At 42.4% G+C, this 18,996-nt stretch overlaps 1 protein-coding gene across 1 annotated transcript in view; it reads left to right on the top strand.

Annotated features, from left to right (window-relative positions):
• The window catches only part of KNDC1 (kinase non-catalytic C-lobe domain containing 1), a 98,388-nt gene that overhangs the window by 73,977 nt on the left and 5,415 nt on the right, over positions 1-18,996 (top strand). The window contains exons 23-28 of the mRNA XM_018558894.1: positions 3,054-3,215; positions 6,584-6,799; positions 10,517-10,599; positions 12,597-12,747; positions 18,157-18,279; positions 18,363-18,422. Coding sequence (XP_018414396.1) covers positions 3,054-3,215; positions 6,584-6,799; positions 10,517-10,599; positions 12,597-12,747; positions 18,157-18,279; positions 18,363-18,422 — 795 coding nt within the window. The remainder of the gene's footprint in view (positions 1-3,053; positions 3,216-6,583; positions 6,800-10,516; positions 10,600-12,596; positions 12,748-18,156; positions 18,280-18,362; positions 18,423-18,996) is intronic.

Here is an 18,996-nt window from a genome sequence, read left to right as displayed (position 1 = left end):
ATACATATCAGTCTAGCAATGCCTGTTTTTCCCTGATTTGATTTTAAGCTTTGACTTGGATAAAAGGGTTAGTGGGTTGACTGTCAAAATGCATTGGCTGTTTAATGTGTTATTGCTGAGAACCATTAAAGTGATTTAGACTATTTTACCATGTGGTTTGGTGCTCCTCCTATTCCTCTATGCTTTAAGGTCATCTCTGAGGCTGCGGTTCCTACGATGCTCAAGGCTAGAAAGTCCACTTCACTTCCCGCAAGGTCTATCATCAGACATGGCAGGTCTACTTTGCTAGGTGTGAGTGAGGGCTTTCATCTCAGTAGTTTCTTCATGGGACAGATTGTCTCTTTCCTAAAGTTGGGTCTTGACCAACATTTGGCACCATCAAGGGCCATGCCTCTGCTTTTTCTGTTCTTTTCAGAGACCATTGGCTTCCCACTCTTTGATCAAGACCTTTCTGCAGGGGGTTTACCATATGGTCCCCGCCCCCGGTCCAGTGCCCTCTGTCTCTGTGGGATTTGAATCTGGTTCTCCGCTGCAAAGCTCTGATCTAAATGTCCATTGAACTCAGAGCTCTTGGGTAATTTAATCCAAACCAAGAGAATGATTTGTAAAAAGGTGCCTGCGTCAGCAGCAAAGCAGCACACTGCGTCTTATTCCACCATTTCTCAGTGGCTTTGACTGATCATTATACAAGCCTAATGGTTTAAGGCTAAAGTTCCAGCCTTACCTGTCAAAGGCACACTCTACCAGATAAGTATGTGCTTCTTGTGCCTTTCTGCATCAGGCATCTGTTTCTCAGAGCCACCACCTGGTCTTCTGTTTAGACGTTCTCTCAGTTTTAGCAGGTGGATGTTAAGGCCTCCATTGATGCAAGCTTTGGGCGTATGGTCCTACAGAGAGCTCTTTGAGCTGCAGACAGTCCTCAGGTTCTATGCTTTTATGTAGGCTTGTCAATATTTTTTTTTACTGTTTTCCACCACTCATTTGCACTGCTTTTTTCTAAGGGCAGATTCATACATCTTCCTATACTTCCTGGAACCCTGGCACATGTGACTAGGACATGTGACCATGCTCATCATCTTGGGGGAGGAAAATGCCTTTGCCCTGAGATCTCGCAAGATTACAGATGAGATTTCCCAGCAAAGCGCATATGATATAACCTTTCCAGGATGCAACACTTGGTCACATTAGATCACTAATGCCCAAGAGGACCAGGATGTGGATAAATATCAATTGTAAATAAAAGAAAAATATGCTTGTTTAACGAATGTAAGATGAGTTCATGTCCACCTGCAGAGCTGCATGCTGAGGTTATTTTTAGTGAAAGGGTGTAAAGGTCTGCTTTAAAGAACTCCAAAAAATGTGTTTTACAGTCCATTAAGGAACACAGGTTCCTCCCACTCGGTTTATATAATCATGCTCTTGGTACTGCTTTGTTACCAAACTAAAGCATACTGGTAGTAGGAGTTATACCCTGGACTGGCCTACAGGTTTTTTTTGCCAGTGTCCAATACTCCTGTAGACGGCAGTATAACCCAAAGGTGTAAGCCTCCCTGCATCCCTCTCCCTGCATTACCCATAGGTAAATATGAATTATTTGGCTCTTATCATCAGGAGGTGGAGCTCTGAGTAAGACTTCTGTGCTTTGTGTCTCTAGCAGAGAGAGCAATGTCTGAAAGCTGAACTCAAAACAACCAATATAAACATCCCCACACTTGTATCCCCCAATAAGATAGCAAAATGCATTTTTTAAATACTTGATCCTGACTTCTCAGCTTTTATACTATGCATTGTCATCACAGGGTCTAATAGGATCCTGGTGGGAGGGGTTGGCGGGGCTCTCTACGTATCATTTAAAGGAAGTGGTCATACCTGGCTGGGAAATAAAGGGGCTGTGTTCCTGGACAACCAGGCCACTGAAGAAGGATAGAGATGAAGCTGAATAGAAGTTTACAAGCAGACTGAAGCAGCACAGAAGAAGCACCAGAAAATGTGATGCTACAAACCTCAAGGTCAGCTTTGCTGGGCTTTGCTTCGAGATTCTATATTGCAATTAAAGGTACCGACCCATTGTCCTCCTCCCCCACATCTTCCTCACCCCCTTACTTCACTCTTGTCCTTGCTATTCTTCTGTCTAGTTTGGCAACACATTGGCCTACTATATTATTTTTTTTGTTTTTGTTAACGCTCAACTTTCTCATCTGCATGATGTTTCAAATGGAGCAACTCCATTTTCACACGTTTAGGGAAGTTATACTTGTTCATCAGTGCTCCCTTACCACCTTTCCACTGCAGAAGTCCACTCCGAGTGAGCTTTGGTGTTAAATGGTGTTAGGGCTTATCCAGGTGAGTGAAGTCATTGCCCCTTCATGTTCCAGTGATCGGGTCTGGCGATTGATCAGTAAGTACTGAACACTGTCACGTGCTCCCCCCTATCACTGTATATCTCGGCTCACTTTAGTCTTTCATAATTCTTTAGCAATTCTTACTGTGTATCGTATTCTAAATGCAGAATGTACATTTTGAATTTGTCTTATAAAAGTGCATTAACGGAACACTGTCAGTTTGTTGTGACATTTTATTTTGAGGTGTCTATTTTCTGTTATTTCTATCTTGTTAAGGATTTTTTTCTTTTTATTCTTGTTTAAAATGTCATAAAAAAATTGTTGAAGCAGAAAATCCTTGCGTGTTGCTGCTGTTACACAAAAAAAAAGACTCCCCTCCTACAGCAACTTTTTTTTTTTGTTTTTTTTCTTTTTTAAATTGTAAACGGATATTGACAATTTATTTACTAGTATTTATTATTGACGATTGCACCCGTAGCACCCCCTGCTGGTAAAAATGGGTATGCCTGCTCCTCCTTTTAGCTACAGTATATTCCACCTAGCAAAATTTACAATGGTATGAGGCTTTTGCTGTTCCTTTGAAGGGATTGCATGGGTATCTACTACACAAGTGTTAATGAACAGATGAGAGGAAGGATTAAAAGTAAAAATCTTCTTTTTAAAGGTTAACATGGGAGATCTTTATACCATATTTTTTAAATTCCTTTTCAGAGTCTTCCAAAAGATGAGCGTGGTGAGCACCTGATGTCACTGCTGCATGAACTAACTAATAAAAAATACACCATTTCTTCTCCTGGTTCTGAGAAAAAGGATGACACCAAATCTTTACATTCCCTCTGCACCAGGTTTTCGGAGGATAATATATCCAGGAAGGTTTGTGTTTGAGATTCAGTGAGCTCTCTATAGTCATGGCTGTATTGTCTATTGCAGGTGTAGGCAAACTCTAGCCCTCCATCTGTGGTGAAACTAAAATCCCAGCTGCCTCTGGGAGTCATGCCTGTGGCTATGTCTTGCAGTGCCAATTGGGATTTGTAGTTCCGGAGTGCTGGAGTTTGCCTACCCCTGGCCTGTTGCATTGTTTGAAGCTTTGTGTTGCCACTGTGGGCTATTGAAGCTTTACGTGAAGCTGTGGGAAAACATGAACCTGTAAACCAACATTTTTACAAGACATCAGTTCCAAAAAGGTGCCAAGACATACCTGTTACGTGAGCCCCCACCACTCACGTGGTTTGCTGACAGGTTGCTCAGTCATCGGGCATTGGTTTATGGTAAAGAGTGCCTATGCTGCCACTATCAGGAAGTCAAACGAAAGTGGGAAGATGTATAGTGGACTCAAAGCTACGTTTTGGCGACTGCTTCTTGAAAAAGTGTTTTTTTTTTAAAGGTGTCATTCACAGGGGGCTATCTCGGGGCGTACATGTCCTTATCGGGCCATTCCCAGGAGGGACAGATGCTGTGTGTGGCAGCCTGTCCTTCCCTATGGGAGGATGCGGCCGTACACTGTCATACGCACACCCGAACAGCACGGACACCCGGACCCGCACGGATGCGCAGTTCGGGTGTGCTCATGACAGTTTACGGCTGCGTCCTCCGATAGGGAAGAACAGGCTACCACAGGCAATTTCACGCAGCACCTGTCCTCCCGGGAGCGTTCCGATACAGGCATGCATGTCGCACGGGCGTATACGCCTTGAGTCAGCCCGTGTGAATGAGCTACATCTGCTTTACTTTAAAGGAAAAGTTCAGTATGTTTTATTTTTTCCGGAATCTTTAACAAATTATATGACATCATCTACCCATGCATTGCATTGTTTTCAGTGAACTGGGCAACTCCTAGACTTGCATTGTGTACAGTATAGAACTGCAAAGCAGAGCCTACGTATATAATTATTGAACAAACATGACTGCCTCCATGTACAGATATAAATTCAAATTATGCGTAGAAACACATTTTTTTTATAAAACATGAACACATTTATTGTCAAGTGTATAGGAAACAACTATTCTCATCCTAAACAAATAGATGTGTATACATGCAGATGTTTGGAACTGGCGGTACAGTTCCCATCCTGGGGACATATTTCCCTACACAGCACAGATTGAAGTAAATATTCTCATTGATGTGCAGATCATATAATGTATTGTATTGGCTGATGGCCAAGAGCAGTTGGTTTGACTAAGATTCATAGTATCAGTAAAGGTGATGATGCATGATGAATATTAAATTCAGTTTCAGATACCGAGTCTGGTCTCCATACCAGAAGTCTGACACTGATCTATTTGAATGCTATTAGATTTTTTTTCGCACTTTACCAACTAGTGAAACTAATGCTAATGAAAGCATTTGGTACTTCCCGAGTGCCAATACATTGTTTTTGATATGTAACTTGGCCAAAAGTTTGCCGACAAGCACCCATCACACCTGAATGGGCTTGTTTGACATCCCATTCAAAAACTTTGGCCAGTCATATGGATTTGCACCCCCTTCTCCCTTTGCAGCTGTGACTGCCTCCACTCTTCTGAGAATGTTTTACACAAGGTTTTGGAGTGTAATTTGTGCCCAGTCAGCCAAAAGAGCAACGGTGAGGTGTGGTACTGTTGGTTATACATGTTAGATGAAAAGACTTGGCTCGCTGTTGGTGTTCCAATTCAACCTAAAGGTGTTCAGAAGGATTGAGGTCAAGGCTTATGTAGTTCCTCCATGCCAAACTTATCAAACCGTGGCTATGTGGACCTGGCTTTGTGGACAGGGGCTCAGTCATGATGAAACGGAAAATGACCTTCCCCAAACTGTTGCCACAAGGATGGTAGCACATGGTTGTCTAAAATGTCTACACACAAACACACACAAAGCTGAGTCACAGCCAGATCTCTCCAATAAGCAGGGAGCATAAGCTTTGCAGATTGCAGACCTATAGATCTGACTTGGTAGGGGCATGGCAGACCTCTTCAGAGAGACCACTGCATCCACGTAGAGAGCAGGGCTTCCAATTTGCAGCTGATGGACTGCTGTAGATGTAGATGGTATAGAGGGAAAGTATCACCTTTTTTGTTTTGATGCACATAGAATGTATTTAGCTGATTTAAGCTGAAAGATCAATTAGACTTTAAAGGCAAATGAAGCCCAAACTTTTTTTTACATTTTGTATAGAGTGGAGAGGAAGTGGAACACCTGTCAGGTTTGTATTGCTGTCTCTCTATAATGTGTCCTCTTTATGGAGATTCACCCTCTATATTAGTCCTGGTGACCATTATCAGGGAAAGTGAAAAGAAAATCCCACATTTTGGGTGCTCACCAGAATAAGAATAGATGGGAAGTCTTTCCATTGTAGCGCTAGTTCGCTACTTTGTAGGCATATCCTTTCACTTCCTGTTGTAGCTTTTGGAGAGGAAGTGAAGGGAAATCTCCTCGATGGGACCAAGAGGGCAAAAACAAAGCTGACAAAGGTTATGACGCTTCCTTACTTTATCCAAACAGCAGTGGCATTAGCAGTTCCGGTATGTAATCCCGATCTTTAATATTTGACCAAAAACTGGGTAATAATAAATGTTTCCTAACATAATGTTACAAAACGTTTTTTTTTCAAAATTTTCAGTAATTTTTCCTAATTATAATAAAAAATAAAAACCCTAGTGGTGATTAAATACCACCAAAAGAAAGCTCTATCTGTCCCCAAAAAATGGTATAAAATTCATGTCAGTACAGCGTTGCATGACGGAATAAACGTCAGTCAAAGTATCGCAGCGCTGAATACTGAAAAATGGCCTGGCTAGGAAGGGGGTCTAAACACCTGGTCTTGAAGTGGTTAAGGTAAAAAGGAATGTTCTCTTCAGTGTTGGTTTAATTACAAGGTCCTTTTTAATAAGATACATACGGTCTTGTTTCACTACTCTGGCAAAGTCATAGTAATAGTTACAGAAGGGAACATGGTCTTTTTGTGCTCCAATATACATTTGGGAGAATTTATCAAAACTGGAGCAGACAAAATCTGGAGCAGCTGTGCATGGCAACCAATCAGCTTCTCTGTCTCATTTTCAAATCTTACCGGAGCAAACTGAAGAGAAAAGCTGATTGGTTACTATGGGCAACTGCTCCAGTTTTGATAAATTCTCCCCATTCTGTATTTATTAACAGCCTAGACATCATGTATAAAAGTCTGGTGGCCATCTTTGGTTTATGTATTAGTAGCCAATGTATGTAATCGGAAAATTAAAGTATATCTGTATTGTGTTTGTTGCAGAGCTTTAACTGGAAACTCTCTAAAGGTAATGGACTCCATATAACCCATCACAGGGATAAGCAGTATACAATATCAGCAGCTTTACCTCGGCCGTGTTACCCTGGCTTTGTAGACGATCTGTCCTCCTATTATATGAAGGGAGACGAGGCTGGACCATACTCTATACATGAGTGCAGTGTTCAGCAGATCTCAACTCAGCTCACTTTACTCCAAGAGGTCAGTATGGATTGGAAATATTTGTATACCTTTAGCCAACAACCATTTGAACCTGAAATGTGCTCAGTGAGTCTTGTGGTGCTAAATAAAGTACATTGGATTTATGTCATAAAAGGGGAAGAGCAATGCTGACGCATTTTCCATAGCAGCCAAGTAATTCAACAATCTATATTGGCTCTATACAGATAACAATGCCAGACCACACCAAAACCTGAAGTGCTTAGATTCCTTTAACTATTTGTGTTTTAAAGGGTAATTCCACTTTCCCGGGTGAATTTGGGAAGATATAATGACTCCCTCTTGTCCCACCCCCCTCCCCACTATACTTACCTTTGGGTGAACGCTCCTTCCCCTCCACATGTTCAGGTGTACTATCCATACCCCATACACAGAAGGGCACCTGACCGGACCACACTGACCAATGAGAAGCGTTTCTTAGTAAGATGCGCTTCTCATTGGTCAGCACAGTCAGGTGTCCTTGCTAAATAATAAATGCTCGCCATTTGCAAGCGAAACTCTTAATACAGAGTGCAGGCCTGTTCTGTGATGTACGGATAGTACACCGGAAGAGGGGAAGAAGCATTCGCCCAAAGATCAGTGTGGGAGGCAGATTGGAAGGGGTAATTTTATTTTACCTAATTTAACTGGGGAAGTGGAGTTACCCTTTTATGTGCAAGCCTACCTATATATTGAAGCACATTAGGAATTTTAGTTGCTTACTACCTGAAAAAAAGTAGCCCACAAATACACACTTAACTATTATTCTGGTAGTTGCCGGCCTTGTGTTTTGTATGCTTGTAGCCAACATGCTTTAACAAAAGTGGCACTGCAGTGCAAGAGCCGATCCCTCTAGATTCCTGCAGGTATACTTTGCTTCTTTGCAGGGATTCCCAAATTCTTCATTTAGGAAGTCGGAGGTTTTTTCCTTCACTTGGTGCCTTGCTATTGGCTACCAAGGCCCCCCATCACTGTAATGGATCGGTAGCCATTTACACAGTGGAAAGGGACCAGACCAGTCTATGACTTCCTAGTTGTTGCTGATATTTCATTATAAGAACATCCTAAGTTTTGGGGTCATCTAGTGCTTTGAAGAGAAGCTAAAGATACTTGTAGGTACCTGGAAGTACATACTATGCACTGATGTGTAAATTATGTTTGCTAAAGCCTTACTGGTTACAGGTACACTTTTAAAATATTCAGTTCCTTTGACTGTTTTTGCACGATTCAGCTTGAATTGAATGAACAAGGCGTGACACCTAGATATTGTAATCTTCCATTGATCTAATGTGATGCTAATAATTTTGTGATGACGTAACTTTTATAAATGTGCATATAAAATCAAACTGTCACTCCAAGTGCTGAAGTACAAGATTGACATGCCTTACTGTCTCATGACCTAGAATTTAGACCTTTCCTCTTATTAGGGCAGCACAGTGACTTAATGGTTAGTACTTCTGCCTTCCAGCACTGTGGCCTTGGTTCAGTTTGCATTTGCTCTTTGTGCTTCCGTGGATTTCCTTCAGGTACTCCGATTTTTGTCCACAATCCAAAGACATGCTGGTAGGTTAATTGGCGCTTGTCTAAATTGGCCCTGTATATATGCATGGGACATAGGGACCTTAGATTATAAGCTCCTAGGACTGTGAATGTACCATATGGAAAGTGCTGCAGAAATTGGATATAGATATATACATTTGCCTAGAATTGCTGCTGAAAAGGTATAGGTGCAGATGATTTGTGTGGCCTGTAGGTGTCACCGTCGTCTTAGCCTGCTTGATATGACACGTTAGTATTATCCTCACCTGCAGAATGCAGATGGCATCATTGCCCCTTTTAGTCACTATGACATTCATAATATACACAAATATATCGTGCTGTGGATGGTAAGCACACGCTGCAACAACAGGTCTTCAACATGAATGTGCAGTACAGTATAATTTAATTTTCTTGGATGTTTTATTTCTTTTGTTGGATCATGACTATTTAATAGCACTAGAGGGAGCCAAAGGCCATCTCTTTTGGCTCTCCCATAACGGTCATTAACCCCTTCACGACAGCAATACAAGTCTGAATGTAAAATGCCCCTTGTCATGCTAATGTTAATTACCTTTGCAGCAGAGCCCTAAGAATGTGTAGCTGTGTGCGTGTTTTTAGTTCTCAATCCCACTTGGAATTAAAAAAATTAGCCAAATTTGTCAAGTTAAATCATGCATGCCAAATGCTGCAAAACCTGGACTGTGTGTCTAAGCCGGCCGTGCACATACAGATCTCTTTCTTTTAGCCTGCAGGCTGAAGGAAAGAAATCTAACAGGTTCCTCCATCAATGCTAAACAGTGTGGATGGCTGGATCTTCCCTGCCGGGTTATGGTATTCTGACCGCTGGCACCTGCCACTGTCAGAATACCCCCATAGTAACTGCAACTGATTGGCTAGTCACTGTTCTGTTGACAATTTTTCACTCGGATCCTTCGACAATCGATTTTTGTTGAGTCCGCAAGGCTGAAATTCCAGCAGTGTATGGCCAGGTTAGGTTTTAAAGAAATTCTGGTCATGAAGTGTTAAAGAGCCTTCACACAATCCGGGAACAACAAGACCATCGATGCCGGTCAATGTACAATAAGACGCACAAACATTACAGATGAAAATGACTAGTGATGCATAGATACCGATACTAGTATCGGTGCCAATACTGAGTATTACTTGTACTCGCCCAAATGCTCCGATGCCTAGCCCAATACCCGAATTTCCGGTATCAGGAAGCCGGGCAGTGAGTCATTACATGCTGCCCGGCTTCCTGATTGGCCGGGAAGCCGGCTCCATGCTCCCTTGTCACGTGCTGACGAGGGAGCATGGAGCCGGCCAATCAGGAAGTCGGGCACCTTGTAATGACTCGCTGCCTGGCTTTCTGTTTGGTCGAGAAGCTGGCCAATCAGGAAGTCAGACGGCGAGTCATTACCCAACTCTCCCCCCCGCTTCCTGATTGGCCAGAAAGCCGGCTCCATGCTTCCTCGTAACCTGGGGAGGAGGAATCATGGAGACTGCTTCCTTGCTAATCGGAAACCCGGGTGGCAAGACTTTACACGCCACCCGACTTCCCAGGTAATCAGGAATCTAGGCGGCGAGTCATTACATGCCGCCTGGCTTCCTTAATTGGACTTCCGGTATTGGTATTTGGTATCGGCGAGTACCAAAAAAAAAACGGTACTCGATACAGAAAAAGCGGTATTGGTGCATCCCTAAAAATGACCCGTGGTCAACAACCCTTCTGTAAACTTTACATCACATATGATATTATGAAGCAGCAGTTTAGATATATTACTTTTTCTGCCATATTACCATTCACAGGGCTGTTCTTCCAATGATGGAAGTGACAATTTCCTGCCCAACCAAATTCCTTTTATCGGACACTTGTAGATGTTTAAAGAAGAACTCCGGGCAAAACTTGTATTAACCCTTGCAGTGGGGCTTACCTATATTGTAAAGTGTTGCGCAAGCTGTTGGTATGATCTAAATCTTGTATAGTAATAATAAAGCCCGTGATCAAAGAGCATGGAGTTAATATGCCCACAGCATGGCGAAGGCAGGCATAGTATGCTAACGCACAGATCTACTATTCCTTGTAGGGAAGGCATTGTGTTCTCTCTATATAGTATAGTATAGACTATATAGTATATTTCCTGTCCCTGTTGTTTTAATATGTTTATATCCATTTCTTAGGAAATATTTCAGAAGTGCCATCCTGTCCATTTCCTGAACTCACGGGCACTAGGGGTTAAAGACAAATCCAGCAATGTGACAAGGTAAGCAGACCAGGAATAGATCAAGGTCAGTTCTGTATGTGTACAGAGTGTACCAGGGCCCTACTGTATCATTGTGGTATGGAGGAGGTATGCTGAATTCCAGGACCAGATGTGCAGAGACACCAGATGGACTGTACAGCATCTACAAGGAAAAGGAGTAGAACGGTACTCATGTGGCAGATCAACTTAAAGCTAAACTCCGGCCTTACCTTCAGACTTGCACATTTGTACAAGCTCCTCTCATGTACTGACATTTCTTACTCGCACTGTGAGCCTCTCATAATGTGCATTAGAAGTGCACCTCACTGGAGGACATCCAGCATCATCCAGATCCTAACTCCCCAGCCTTACTGTCCTTGGCCCTGCCCCTTTCAGTCATTGGATTTCAGTTCTTGTAATCATGGAGGCGCATCATCACACGTGGCATTTCCTAGGCTGGTCTGCATGCAAATGCAGAGTGAATTCTGATTGGTTGCTATGGAAAATCACACTTCAAATGATACCGCCTTGAAAATGTTCTGTATTTGAAACTTACCTTACCTTACACCAGGGGTGGCCAACTCGGACCCTCCAGCTGTTGTGGAACTACAAGTCCCATGAGGCATTGCAAGACTGACAGTTGTAGGCAGGACTCCCAGAGGCAGGGGCATGTTGGGATTTGTAGCTAAAGCACAGCTGGAGGGCTGGAGTTACCCACCCCTGCCTTACATTTACCTTAAAGGTATTCCCTTGTCCAGCGTGTTGGATCAATCTTTGGCCCTCAGCTGTGTCCCCCGCTGCTGACATTTTTGCTTATGACACTTGCCAGTTCTTGAAAGTCCTCTTTGACCATTGGGCGGCCACTGATATAACACCTGCACACGCCTACAGGAGTTACATTTACCGCGGCGCCCGGCTGGTTCACGCCATCCTAGAGATGCTGCGAAGAGTGTGTACACTGCATGTCGCGTGTGCTGTGCACAGAACATAACAAAGCACTGGGGGAGAGAGGAAGGAGGAGGCCTTTGCATGTCTCTTCTGCCAAAAATCCTCACCTCCCTGCAATGATTTATTTCCCCTGTAGCCCCACTGCATGTTATGTAATCAAACATTCTCTCCCTATCTTTCCATTGTCTAGCTTTTCATGGCTTGCCTGTAACTTCCAGCATGAACACACCTTTACATGTGTAAACCTTCCAAAGCCAGGCTCTAAAGCGGACCTTTACCCCATTTCCCTAAAAATCATCTTACATTCATTAGTTAAACATATTTTTCTTTTACTTACCATTGTTGTTTTTTTCACTTCCTGGTCCTCTTGGGCATTAGTGATGTAATCTGTGTCCAAGCATTGCATCCTAGGAAGGTTACATCAGCAGCGCATTACTGGAATATGTCATCTGTAATCTCACGAGATCTCAGGGAAAGACATGTTCCTCCCCTGCGATGATGTGCATGGTCACATAAGCCTGAGTTCCAGGAGGTGAAGGTAGATATAATAATCATCCTTTGGTAAAAATGGCCACTGTGGTAAGTGTATGGGGAGGAAAAGAAAAATAAGCTATGCAATGAATACAAAGCCGGTAATTATCTAGAAGTATGTGTTTGTAGATTGTCATTACTAAACATTTCTAAAGGTGTCTTTGTTGTCATTTCAAAGATATGACAAAGGGGGTACAGTTCTCCTTTTAAATGCACCGTGGGCTTAATTGATCAAAATGCCTTGTATAAAAACTGTGTGTACTGGGGTGGTCCACCAACCAGAATCACATTTACATTTTAAAGAGTGAGCAGTGCAGAATTAAATCCGGGTAATTTGGATAACAAATATAATTGTAGTTCTTACGTCATATGAGACCCATATGACTGGTGTTTTTCTGTAGATAATGTTTACTGTTCTCTGTACAATGTACCATATAACATGCCCTGTTGGTGTCCTGGATATTGTGAGATCTCTTCTCCTCTTCAGCCTGTGGCTTGTTATATTTTTAATGAGTAACATTTTTTTTTTGTCTTTCCAGAACGTTCTCCTCGGAGGCTCTGACAGCTGAAGTTAGCAGTCTGTTCTCGCTAACTTCTACACATGATAAGTACCTGCTGCAGTTGTTAAGATTCGCAGACAGTGTCAGTATGTGGGTGGCAGCGGAAATTGTTACATGTCACACATCCAAGGTTAGTTTTGAATGTATCGAATATGCATTGTGTGCCCCTTACAGCTGCCACATACATGGGAGCTGTTTAACTTGCCAAAAAAATTGTAACGATCTTCAGCCAGTCTTGTGATCCAGGCTAGCCCAGGAGACTACACTACAGTTGACCAATATGGTCAAGCACCCACCGTGGTCTGTAAGTGACTTGCATTTGTACCTTCCGATCCATTGAGTTGTGATCTGTTTTTCAACGGATGCTAACAGAAGGGAACTGAAAAAATGAATGGGGCTAGTTCACACCGGATCCGTTGCGTTACTTTGTGCTGAAAAAAAATAGTGCGTAGTCTGCCGTTTTTCAGTGCAACGTAACGCAATAGGCTGGAGCGAGGTGACAGAGCCCCATTTATTTTTCGGTGGCCTTTTGTTAGCATCCATTGAAAAATGTATTGCAACGCAACGGATCGTGTGTAAATGGGCCCTAAAGAAGAAGCAGAGCATTGATGAGGTCCTCTTCTCTAGTCATGTGCAGTGCTGAAACTGACATCTCACAGTAGAGCCTTCCTTGGCTTAGCGTTGCCCTCCCTGTTACAGTCTGAGTGCTGCTCTGCAGGGATTTACAGGAGACGGATCAGATATAAAGACAGATTCAGATTGTTAAAGCTGAATTCCAGGCAAACCGTTAACATTTTTGAGAACTGGTTTACCTGCCAATGAATTTGTATTTCTGTCCCGAGATTTAAAAAGTCCTGCCGAGTTGGTGACCTGAGTTTTCTTGCAGTTCTGCAATACATCCTGGTCACCTCCCTACGCTGGCCTGTAATTGGATAGTGAAAGAGCAGTAGCTGACTGATGAGGTCATCTCTCTCTCTTCTCTGTCAGCATGTTCCTTGCCAGCAGAGTGCACTGCGACACAATTGAATAGCTCCTCCTCTGCTGCCCCTTCTCCCCGCAGTCTGAGTGCTCAGCTAATACCAACTTAGATTTCGATACATATTCTAGTGGCACATAAAATACATTCGTCATTGTTTACGTTTTCTTTTCTCCTTTAAATTAGTTTTAAAGTCCCAGCATATCCTCTCCTGTTATAACATCAGCATTGTAATAGGAATACATACTAGAGGTGTATCTGATAATGCAATCAAAGCTTACTTACTACATAAAAAGGATTTTTATACAGTGAGTGCTGCCTTCCGTCTTCCCATCAATTTCATCAACTTCCTGGATTCCCAGTGTGCTTTGCATCTCTTTCCCTGCTGCTTGATGTGATGCAATCTCAAATTCTCAATACCACATATCCCATCATGCATTTCTTCCAGCAAGCAATGATAACGTTACATTGTTCAGATGTTGAGTTGTAGTTCAGAAGGCAGGCTCCGTGAGAGTTGTGACACAAGGAAATGCATGTCCCATCAGATCTCAGTGAATTGGGTCAGTGTATTGATGAAGTACATCCTATGGGCATCTTCAATTGGTTAGTTTACAAACTTTAAGATGGACATTGTCACTAGGAGTGGGAGAGAACTTATGTAAATTCAGTATAGAAATACATATACATTTTTAGTTTTTGACCCCAAGATGTCCTTTTAACTTTCTTTTTATATGTGCCTGGAGTTCAGCAATAAGCTAGCTCTCTGCAAAACCGTATTTAACATTCTTTAATGAATATGAATCCTTATTCGATGGTGTGATTGTCTTTTGTTTGTCTATCTTGTGTTCATGTTTAAACACTGGCAATGAAAATCTGGATGCGTGTTTAGCCATTATAGGGGAGTGGGGGGGGGGGGGAGAACTCTGCTCATTGTTAATTTAAAGATATGTGCACCTTACAGAAGGCTGAACATAGATTGTGGGGGGATTTATCAAAAGTGGAACAGACAGAATCTAGAGCAGTTGCCCATGGCAACCAATCAGCTTCTCTCTTCAGTTTGTTCAGTTAAGATTTGAAAATGAAAGAGAGCTGATTGGTTGCCGTGCACAGCTGCTCCAAATTTTGTCTGCTCCAGTTTTGATACATTTCCCTTATTGTCTTTTGTGTGATCTAATAAGCATTTACGATGGTTCGTTTTTAAGTAAAAAATAGTCAAAAGTATCAATGAATTGGCAGATATCAAACTGATTTTTTTTCAACATGGTAGAAATTCGATCTCCACAGATGATCATTAGTGGGAGACGTTATCGGTGCAGATCATTCCATTCTGTGGTTGGCAGCGTGTTGACATCTGTGTCCAATCTAGCATGCATGATGAGGAAATTCATTTGATTTTCAGATGACAGTCCTCTGCATTTGGAGATCATCTACATTCTTTTTGTTTAGTGGAACCTTTGGCAGATCAAATACAACAACATAGCTGAACTGGAAAGTGAGCTGAATTGGAGAATTTTTCTAAATCAGCTATGTTGTCCTAGATTGTTCACTTCTCCTGCCTTCTCTAAACTCTTCACCCTTTTGTGAATAACCCTACCAGTGTTAAAAAAAAAAAGCGTCCATCTCAGTGCTAGATGGTAGCCTCAGATGATCCTCCCACAGTAACTCAATCATCAACACTCATCAAAGGGATCAGGGATTCCCACAGCACATGTAAATAGAACACAAAAAGCATAGTGCCGCCTCCATGTGTAAAAACCTTTTATTAAATTAATTAGGGCTGCGGAAATTACCGATTTAATTTCTCGATTAATCGTTAACATTTTTGATCGATTAAAATTATTTTGATCAAAAATGAAAACTCACCTCTCCGCCGGCTTCCGGGTCTTACGGGAGTCCCATCGGAGATCCGGTGACGCCACGGACATCGACGTCACCGGACTCCTTCCCCCCTCCACAAGTGGCTCCGTCGGCTAATGTAGGAAAGGGGGAGGAGTCCGGTGACGTCACGGACAGACACTCCTCCCCCCTTCCCTTCGTCAGCCGACGGAGCCACTGATCTTATCGAGTTCTGCGACCGCCTGACTTCCGGTTTCGTTACAACTAAGAGGTATGCTAAAGAAACTTGTTCTGCACGAGCGCCAGCCAAGGCATTGGCCTATACACATACAGCACAGCAATGAAGTAATAAAATGAACTAGGATCACACTAATCCAGCACGTTATTATTCTGAGTTGCCCCACTCAAGCGGCGGCCATATTGAGTGGGGCATGTGAGATTAATAACGTGCTGGATTAGTGTGATCCTAGTTCAATTTATTACTTCATTGCTGTGCTGTATGTGTATAGGCCAATGTAGTTGGATCTGTATGTGCGTTATAATCAAAATTAATTGATTAAAAAAAATTTGATCGAACACGAAAATTTTAATCAGTAACAGCCCTATAATTTATAAAAACAAGTATATGTACTCACAAATGGTAGAGGTTTGAACGCCTTATTAGTCACACTGTCAGACACGAGGAGAAATCCACAGTGACTCGATAAAACAGCTGACACACCACTGGCTGCTGTAAGCCTGGTTTATGCGTTTCAGGGGCACGCCCCCTTCTTCAGAACTATCTTTATTTTTATGAATTTAATAAAAGGTTTTTACACATGGAGGCGGTGCTCTTTGTGTTTTACTTTATATCTGTTGCATTTTTCCATTCCTTTAGAGTACATTCCTATTTGCATATTCTCTTATTAGATGATGTTTCTGCTTATTCCAGGACTTGGGGCAGATTTCATTATCACTTGTAAGCTAGATGAGCAGGACTGTCTGTCCTAACAAAGGGTTAAACCCTAAAGACATTGAGGGGAATTTATCAAAACTGGAGCAGACAAAATGGGGAACAGTTGTGCATGGCAACAAATCAGCCAGTAATCAATAAGTCTTACAGTCAAGCAAGACAAACCAGAGAATGAAATGGTTTCATTCTACTGCATTTAAAAAAAAACTTTCTGTGTTTGGCTGGTCTGAGGACATCATATGCACACTTGCCCCATTATCAGCCACCATAACCCTCTCTATTTACTGTTTGTAAATGACGAGTATTTGCTGAACAGCTCCGAGCCAGCACAGACTATGCTCCGTTCCATTCCCATCACTCGGCCAAGTTCAAATGACATTAAAGTGACACTAAATTCAGGAGTTAAATCTTAAAAATACATTCAAGTATCTTAACCATTAACAAAGATGTATCTTATTTGTGTATCACTCGGCTGTATATCCTCAAATCATCTCTGAATAGGTGCTGACACTGTCCTTCCTTCTGGAGGGTGACTACTTTTGTTCCCCATGGTCCCTGTGTGTATTGTACAGTAGCCATGGCTCCAAGCTCGCTACCATGATAGACTACAATCTCACGTTTAGTTTACTAATTTGTATTGAGATTGTAGTCCATCACGGGAGCGAACTTTACAACACACACAGGTACCATAGGGAACAAAAGTAGCCGCCCTCCAGAAGGAAGGACACCAATTGAAAACTAGATCTGCACCTTGGCATTTGTTCCTGTTGCCTTTTGTTCCTTCTTGTGTGATGTCCTTGGTGACCTCATCCCTGTTGAAGGTAAAGATCAGCCACTTTAAATTTCTGATCCTCTTCTTCAGCAGAGATCAGATGACAAAGCTGTACTTATTTGTGAATACAGGTCTGCCATTTGTCTTACTGTCTCATCTACCTTTGCATATAGGTTGGTGTGAGTTCTTTATTGCTTCCTCTCTATTAATCCCTAGATAGCAGCTGTGAAGAATGTGCAAGAATCATATATCTTCCAAAATCTTTTAAAAAAAAGAAATCAGTCTTTCTGGATATAATCATCCCAGGCTGTCTTTTTTGGGGGGTTTTCTTCTTCTTTTTTACGGAAGTACAAGTCAAAAGAGTTAAAGGAGAACTACAGGGTTAAGGCTTTTCCCCATAGTTCTCCTTAGGGTAACGGAAGGACACAAACTAGCATCCTCCCGTCACCCTAGGCTCAGTATACCGCGAGCTGTAGCTCGCGGTATACTGAGACGCTGCAGTATACCACGAGCTACTGCTCGTGGTATACTGAGACGACCGCAACTGAAGCGGATCCCGACAATTGTGCCGGGATCCGCCCAGCTGCGTGACTGACAGCTGGCTCTGCCTATCTAGAGGCAGAGCCAGCTGTACCCACCCCCTTCCCCGTCCGTTCCGCCAGTCAGCGCTGGCGGATCGGAGCGGGGAGGGGGGAATCCAGCCCCTACCCTGTCATGGCAGAGAGCCGTGACAGGATCGAGAGTGAGCGAACGCCGGTATGTGTTCGCTCACCTCCCGATCTACTGAGCCGACCTGTGACAGTCTCATTGTCACAGGTCGGCTAGAACTATTAGGTGAGTGAAAAGCACTCACCTCATAGTTCTCATTTAAGGTCTATTACTCTCACTTGCTATTTCCTCAACCAATCCAAAAAAAAGACTAATTTCTTTAATAAAAGAATTGTGTGCCTGTGTTGATGTGGCAGCTGCAGATTATCATTGTAAATGCTGTTTGTCTTTCTAGTTGCAGACAAACCTTTTGACAAAATTTCTCCTCGTTGCCAAATTATGCTACGAACAGCGAGATTTCTCCTCAGCCGTGCAGATCCTCGGAGGGCTGGAGAACCTCATTGTCCGGCAGCTCCCGGTTAGTTTTTATCTGCTTGTTATGTCTGACAAGTTGTGTTTAATGGTTTGTGCACTAATGCATCTTTTTTATGTAATTTGAAGGCTTGGAAAAACTTACCCTCCAAAGTTTCTGAAATTCTAGAAGAGCTAAAAGCTGTCGAGGTAACAATTTTTTTTTTTTTCTTTTAAATACAAAAATGAAATGTAGTTCCTTTTTTAGTGTATTCTTTTACCTTTTACAAGAGATACATACAGAGACTTTGCAGCATGACCCTTTCCTCCAGCTATCATCCTATAACCGCAGCGGCACACATAAGACTGTGACAGCTGAGAACAGGAACGGGTGTATCACTGAAAACAAAGTGTCTACATTCATGAACTCCAGTAATAGCTGCATCTCTTAGAGCTAGCTTCCAGTTGGGGACAACAGTTGGCCATGCAAGTTTAATTTGTATTGAAACAGCCACTTGTAGTCTCCATGAGAAACCTGTGTGCCAAAGGGACAGTGCAGAAGCACAAGTCGGGAGAGCGGTACAGAGTCTTGTTCCCCTATTACAGGAAGTGCCTAAACAAGAACCTTTGTGTTTGAATCACCAGGCTTCATTTAAGGAAAGTTACAGATTTGCAAATATTAAAAATAGCATCTGAAATGACATGAACATGTTAAAGAATATGAGATTTTAGTGATTTGGGTTGATTTTATACTTTTGTTGTTTTTATTATTATTATTATTATA

The sequence above is a fragment of the Nanorana parkeri genome, unplaced genomic scaffold (genome assembly GCF_000935625.1).
Source record: "Nanorana parkeri isolate BGI_ZX_2015 unplaced genomic scaffold, ASM93562v1 scaffold366, whole genome shotgun sequence".
Lineage (NCBI taxonomy): Eukaryota > Metazoa > Chordata > Amphibia > Anura > Dicroglossidae > Nanorana > Nanorana parkeri.
The sequence above is the reverse complement of the archived record's forward strand: the minus strand, read 5'-3'. Positions and strand labels throughout refer to the sequence as shown.